General features: G+C 45.8%; 1 protein-coding gene across 12 annotated transcripts in view; it reads right to left on the bottom strand.

The window, feature by feature from the left end:
• The window catches only part of camk2d1 (calcium/calmodulin-dependent protein kinase (CaM kinase) II delta 1), a 240,301-nt gene that overhangs the window by 29,549 nt on the left and 203,058 nt on the right, over positions 1-7,694 (bottom strand). For 8 of the 12 annotated variants that reach the window (XM_084322597.1, XM_084322604.1, XM_084322603.1 and 5 more), the window contains 2 exons: positions 7,172-7,216; positions 4,852-4,900 (listed from right to left, as the gene is read on the bottom strand). In XM_084322597.1, coding sequence (XP_084178723.1) covers positions 4,852-4,900; positions 7,172-7,216 — 94 coding nt within the window. The remainder of the gene's footprint in view (positions 1-4,851; positions 4,901-7,171; positions 7,217-7,694) is intronic. The other 4 variants (XM_084322598.1, XM_084322600.1, XM_084322608.1 and 1 more) reach the window with 1 other exon arrangement.

Genomic DNA, 7,694 nt, shown 5'->3' with positions numbered 1-7,694 from the left:
GACAAAACCTGTGAGGTTCTGGTATGGGGGGGGGGGGGGGGGGTCTCTCTGTCGCAGGCTCCTCTGTGTTTTAGAGTTCAACAGGTCTAGTCAGCCTACCATGTGTCTCTAATAGTCATTTGGCAACAATGCACTTTGCAAGATATGAAGCCACTGGCCCATTGCCACTGGGTGATAAGACCAAGCTCGTCACCACAGAGAGTTCCTGTGGCCTCTCACCCACTGCCGGGAGGACTTACAATCGGAGTCGCCGGGCCCCAGGACGGGCAGGGGTTCCCCGAGCTTGGGGCCGGGGCCTTGCGTGTGGGTGTGACGGGGGTCGCAGTGGCACGCGGTGGTGGGGTGGAGGGCGGAGGGCAGGACCAGGAAGGTACAAGTGCAGAGCAGGAGCAGGTAGCCAGCGACCAGCGCCCTCAGGAGGTACTGGCAGAACTCCTCACCACTGGGCCAAACACTGGGAGAGTACCAGCGGCAGGAGGAGCAAGAGGAGGAGCAAGAGGAGATTGGGGAGGGGGATGGGGAGGGAGAGGGGTAGGGGGAGGGAGAGGGAGAGCGGGAGGCGGAGGGAGAGGGAGAGCGGGAGGCGGAGGGAGACGGGTGGTGAGAGGAGGACTGGTGAGGGCCCGAACGCCCCAGGTGTTGGATTTGGAAGGAGGCAGAACGAGATTGTGCTATAGGTTGAAGAGCAGAGGATGGATGGATAGATGGATGGGTAGAGATGGATGGATAGATGGATGGGTAGAGATGGATGGATGGATGGATGGATGGATGGATAGATGGATAGATGGATGGATAGATGGATGGATGGGTAGAGATGGATGGATGGATGGGTAGAGATGGATAGATAGATAGATAGATAGATAGATAGAGATAGAGATAGAGATAGAGATAGAGATAGAGATAGAGATAGAGATAGATAGATAGAGATAGATAGAGATAGATAGAGATAGATAGATAGATAGATAGATAGATTGATGGATATACGGATGGATTGGCAGATTCAAGGAAGCAGGAATGATAGAAAAAAGGTCAGATGGAGAAAAGAAAATGAAAGTGACAGAATGAATGAATGACAAACATACAAAAAAAATGATTTGTTCCAAGAACTCATTCATTTCAAATCCTCAAGAAAAACCCCAGATTGGCCAGTAGAGCGGAACACATTATTTGAGAGGTAGTCGCTCATGAGAGCTTTTCACGGGAGAGCCAAAGGTACAGTGTCAGGGGACAGTCACGGGTCAGAGGTCATACAGACAGCAAACTGAACCCATGTCTTTCTTTGGTTACATTTCCTATCGTCACATCTATATAATAATATATTCTTAGCGTCCTCATAACCAGACATGATGCCACCTCTCAAAACATATAAACAAGTCCCTTTAGCTTTCAAGTTGAAAAAACAACAAAGCCCCTTTTATACTAACGACAGGCTGCTGGTTGCATTAGCACTGGATGCGTTCGGGCCGCAGAGGGAAGGAAGACAAACCATTACATAACTCCACCACATGCCGCACGTCGCCCATCATCCAAATAAGTCACCGTTTCCTCCTTCCCACAATACCCGCGCTTCCTCCGGCCCCATCCTCCCTGCCACAGATGGTTTCCGTGACAAAGGGGCCGATTGTCGAGAGGCGGCTCAAGGGATGGCACAATTAAAACCCAACATCATCCAGGAAAGGATTCCTAAGCCTCATTGGAAGGGCGAGTAAAAAGAGAGGCCTGATTCATTTGTCTGATTGGGGTCACGCCTCCAGATACAACAATAAGGTGAGAGAGGAAGCTTCGTAGAAACGTAGAAAGAATGAGGCAGCGTGATGTGAACAAATAGACCGCTGCACTTCCGCATTACATGGAGCTCATGGGATAACGCGGGGGGGGGGGATACAATGAATGAATGTGGATGAGAGCCTTGACGTAAGTGGTTGTAGCTACGGCTGTGGGGGCGCTGGAGACATGATCCAATATACTTTCTTATACGCCCGAGTCTCCTGAACACGGAGAGAGACCAATCCCAAGTAGATTGGCACGTTCGCGGCCGAACCATAGTCACTTTAGCACGCCTACTCCCCAAACTCTTAAGAGTGCCCAGGGAGTCTCTTTGGACGATCCAGACGCACTCCGTGGGCAAATCTGCGCATGCAGAGTTTGGGGAGGAGGTGTGGTAAAGTGAAGGTGCCGATCTACTTGGGATCGGTCTCTCCGTGTTCAGGAAACTCGGGCGTATAAAAGAGTCTATTGGATCATGTCTCCAGCACCCCCACAGCCGTAGCTACAACCACTTACGTCAAGGCTCTCGTCAACATTCATTAATGTTATCCCTCCTTGCTCTCTCTCTCTCAGGAGCTGAAAACAGGGGGAGTGTGGCGGTGGTCTCTCCTCCTCCTCGAGGCGACAGTACCGTCAGTGGAGACGTGCAATATAAGTAACTCTGAGGCTTCAATGAGTTGGGACTCTGGAGCATTGAGGAATGGTGTGTGTGAATGTGAATGTGAACACACACACACACACACACACACACACACACACACACACACACACACACACACACACACACACACACACACACACACACACACACACACACACACACACACACACACACACACACACACACACACACACACACACACACACACACACACACACACACACACACACACACACACACACACACACACACACACACACACACACACACACAATTCATCTGGTTCACTGGACCAGTGAAGCAATCATCAAATACTATATCAGTTTGCTAGATTGGAGGTTCTCAAGGTGGGGTCCAGGGACATCCAGGGGTCCTCGGGGGGTTCCCAGAGGGTCCCCAGTGGAGTGGGGAAATTTTTTTGATTTCACTATATTATTTGTATTCTGACTATTCTGTTCACAGGTTTCACTGTCTCCACCGTCATCTTCCCACCTACAGTATAAGCAGGTCTGTAATTCTGGACTAAATCATATCTAGCTAAAGCAAAACATGTTAATGGGTTAATGTTAATGATAGGAAATTGATATAGGTACTTCTGGTAACAAGCAAGAAGGCAGAAGAAAAAGACAGAAGTACCTACAGTGGACGAATGGATAGATGGAATTCATGACATATTTTCCATTATCTATGTAATTTTCTGGATCTGGACAAACATACGTATGATGAAGTATCCCCAAGTTAATTCGCTAGCTTGTTTATTTTATTATAAAATAAAAAATAAAACCCTTTCGTCATAGGAAAGGAATTTATCTGGAGATCTGACACTGTGCCCCCTCCCTGTGGTGCTGAGACATTGTGCCCCCCTCCCTGTGCCCCCCTCCCTGTGGTGCTGAGACACTGTGCCCCCCTCCCTGTGGTGCTGAGACACTGTGCCCCCTCCCTGTGGTGCTGAGACACTGTGCCCCCCTCCCTGTGGTGCTGAGACACTGTGCCCCCCTCCCTGTGGTGCTGAGACACTGTGCCCCCCTCCCTGTGGTGCTGAGACAATGTGCCCCCCTCCCTGTGGTGCTGAGACACTGTGCCCCCCTCCCTGTGGTGCCCCCCTCACTGTGCCCCCTCCCTGTGGTGCCCCCCTCACTGTGGTGCTGAGACACTGTGCCCCCCTCCCTGTGGTGCTGAGACAATGTGCCCCCCTCCCTGTGCCCCCTCCCTGTGGTGCCCCCCTCACTGTGCCCCCCTCCCTGTGCCCCCTCCCTGTGCCCCCCTCACTGTGCCCCCCTCCCTGTGCCCCCTCCCTGTGGTGCCCCCCTCACTGTGCCCCCCTCCCTGTGCCCCCTCCCTGTGGTGCCCCCCTCACTGTGCCCCCCTCCCTGTGCCCCCTCCCTGTGGTGCCCCCCTCACTGTGCCCCCCTCCCTGTGCCCCCTCCCTGTGGTGCTGCACTGGACACAGACAGAGATTTCCCAAAACAGATGGACCTCAGCACATTGTAGCTAAGTTAGAACTGAGGCTTGCTTTCATTCCAAAAGTGGGTTTGAATGAACTCCAGCTATTTCCCAGCAGTGAGAGGGTAATGTGGATGAACAGGGAAACGGTGAAGAATGAACATAGTGCATGATGATACATAATGTGCTAATTTGACTGGTTTCATTGGAATAGTTTAGCAACATGAAAAATGAACAACTATAAAATCAACTGAGACAGTGAATTGATAAGTAACAATTAGCAATGATACAAATTCATGCAGGAAGGCCACAAAGGACAGCAGAACATTAAAAGTAACAGATTTGTGCATAATTAATAGGGCTGACCCGATTGCTTCAAAGCGTTGATCGTTGCCATGGTAATCAACGCCAAAATCAGTATTCAAATGCATACCTAGATAATTACATACATTGTGAACATTCAGAGAAACTATGGTTCAAGTCGGTCACTCATAATTGTTTTGCGCCTCGTTACTCTGAGTGAACCTGCAACTTTTAGTTACTTTAGACCAATAATAAAGCTAGTTAAATGTGTAACACATGCTGGATATTGTGCAACCTCTAAGCTGGGGAGAATCAAACAAACTTTCTGAGAGTTAAGTTCAGTTTATTGTTGTTGAGTCAAGAAATTAATGTTGATTATGGAAGAATGGAACTGTATGTATGTAAGTTAGAAGAGTGTTGAGTAATTGTCTGGTGAGAGAAGAGAATTTATGATTGGAGTAATTTTTACATGGAGTTCCCACGCTGATCTGTTTTCCCACAACACTGATGTTGAAAGTGCTCTCTCTCTCTCTCCCCCTCCCCTGACTAGATTGAGCCACAAGCGAAAGGTCACCTAAAATGTTAAAACATTTGATGGCATCACTTGCATAATTTCCAGGCATTTTAACGAGGTCAGCCTCCTGTCGATGTTATTTGTTTTTTGAGAAACGTCCTACCTTTTACATCCTCGTCCTCGATGGTGGTGTTGGCGCTCTCACTGGACTCCTAGTGAGACGGCAAATGAAAAACAAAAGACCCGTCAACATCAGCCATAACAACCCAAAACTAAATCCTTGGCAGGCAAGAGGGAAACAACTGAAATTCAGTGGGGAGCGGGTTGGAGATGCAGAATCTCATCTGTCAATCATATGTGGAACAGTTTGGAGTTAGAGCTAAAACAGAGTACAAACATGAAGTTTAAAAAGATGTACAAAAAAATCTTTCTTAAATATGTATCTGGAAGAGGAAGTGTGTTGATTGGGAGTATGCGTAAGATGTAAATAAAAAATTTAAGAAATTGTGTATATTATATGGTGTTTATTTAGTATATATGTTATATATTTATATGTATATTTAATTATACAAATGTATTGGGTTATATAGAGATACAGCATTTAGACATATAATTAACAATAGAATAAAATTATATAATTTGTGATGAAATGTTAAAAAGGGGTAGGAATAAAATATTTTGTATACTGTATATCAAATGAACAGATATATTTTAGTTTTTATACTTGTTCGGAAAAAAAAATCTTTCATTCATTCATTCATTCATTAATTCAAGAAAGTTCCTTCTTTCCATCATCCTTCTGCACATGTTACCTGTTGAAATTAACCTGTCTCAAACCCTGCTCTCTTTTCTTGATCATCTGCTGCTTTCCTCTGACAAATAACAGCAGTTGTGATAGGAGGATCAAGAAAAGAGGGCGGGGTTTGAGATAGGTCAATTGGATTTGGAACAGTGACATTGGTCCACTATCGGTCATTAGCAGCCAGATGACGAGCGAGAGATAGAGCTGGGGGAAGTCATGTCGTATGCTGACGATAGAATCATTTACTTTTGTAACACAAGCATTTTGTTCGGTTTTGTATCTTTTTTCAGAAAACAGAACATGAATGAATGAATGAATGAAAACGTTTATTTTTGAACATGTATTCTCCATATTCCTCCAAACAAATCACAATATCAAGCTCCGTCAACCAAAACAATCATAATGAAAAAGAAATTATAAACAAAAAGCCAAGAACAATGTGGTTAGTTAGTTGACATGTTCAAAAAACATCAAGACTATCTTAAGGATTCAAGTCAACGACCTCAATTGATGCTCACCGACATCATCTCACAACCACAGCTTCACACACACATACTGTACGCTGTACTGTCCACAGAGCTTTGAAGTACAAGCTGCATAAGGTAACAGAGACAAGCGTGCAGATAATAATAATTCATTACATTTAAATAGCGCTTTTTTAGACACCCAAAGCACTCCCCACAATGTAGGCTGGAAATTGCCTCCTTCACCACCACTGGTAGCACCCAACCTTAGGCTACGCAGGATCAATGGCTGCCATACACTGGCACCAGGTACACATCACACTACACAATGGCTGAATGGCTCAGGAGACAGGGATTGATATCAGCCAATTAAGGGGAAGGGATGATTAGGTGGCCTTGATGTCAGAAATTGGTAATTTGATTGGGAATTTGGCCAGGAACATCAGGGAACCCCTACTCTTTATGATACAGTAGGCATCCTGGGTTCTTTAACACTATACGGTGCCCCTATCACTGTAACAGGTGCATTGTTACTGACTAGTCCAGAGGACAAAGTGCCCCATGCTGGACAACAACACCACTTTCCGACAACGGCCTTGACCGGAGCCACCCAACTCTGAAATGGTATGTAGATGCTGACAGAACCTGCCTCTCAAAGGGTTGAGTCGAACGGCATGCAAGATAACGGAACAAACACGGTTATTACCGTTGGTCACCCAATAGATGGTTTCACTGCAATGTTTGATGCATTGCTACAGAAAAGCTTGGACTATGATTTGATTTCCTGTTGCATTATTGTCAAGCTGAAACCATTCATTGAAACCACGTGAGGTCTTCACGTTATGTGTAAATGAAAACAGACTTAGAAAACAGTGTTACAAATCAGTAACGTCCATGTTCATCTCTACACAGCATGTCACCTCGTGTCATGTTGGTAGCAACATGGACTAAATTGATAGATGAACCACAAATCTACTTTAAAGACAAGGACATATCAAACAGCAGCCCATGAGTCCCCAGACATACAATCACGTGTACTGGCCATGCAATATTTGTTTGATATGACAAAAAGGCAGAATCCACAATCCCAGTTTTTTAACACAGCAAATTCAAAAAAGAGAGGGAAACTGTAGCAACGCAAACCAAAAGGCTAACTGTGTTAGACAGTGCAGAGAATAACAGCAGTTGCTCCAGACTAGCATGTGATCTCAATATACCTTGTTTCCATCGGTCGGGTTGTGAATGACAGTGGTCTGAGGCTCCTGATATGAAGGGGAGGAAGAGGATAAAGAGGAAGCATTGGAGGATGAAAGTGAAGAAGACAGTTAGAGAGATAGACAGACAGGCAGGGAACTGTTAGTGGACCGCAGTACAGAGGGGGGGGGGGGGGGGGGACTAAAGGAATAAATGAAGAAGGAGGGGAGGATTTAGCTACAACTGGGCGAAAAAGCGAATTGGACTTTTGCCTTGTACACACTTACACTCTGAAACGTTTTGAGAACCTTTGAGAACCTTTCCAGTTCCACTTAAAACTGTCAAATCAAGTTTGTTGACAATGTTGCCATGGCTACATTATGAACATTCTGATGATGATGGCATTTGGTTTGTGAAAACCACTAAACTAAAACGTTTTCCAAAGAGAAACCCTTCAGAAATCAGCAAGTGTGTACGAGGCCTTAGAGAACATGGTCACTAAATCACTACTGAGAAATGTTATGGCAACTGGCAACTATTTCCATC

Source organism: Notolepis coatsorum, assembly GCF_963971535.1.
Source record: "Notolepis coatsorum genome assembly, chromosome: 1".
Classification (NCBI taxonomy): Eukaryota; Metazoa; Chordata; class Actinopteri; order Aulopiformes; family Paralepididae; genus Notolepis; species Notolepis coatsorum.
The sequence above is the reverse complement of the archived record's forward strand: the minus strand, read 5'-3'. Positions and strand labels throughout refer to the sequence as shown.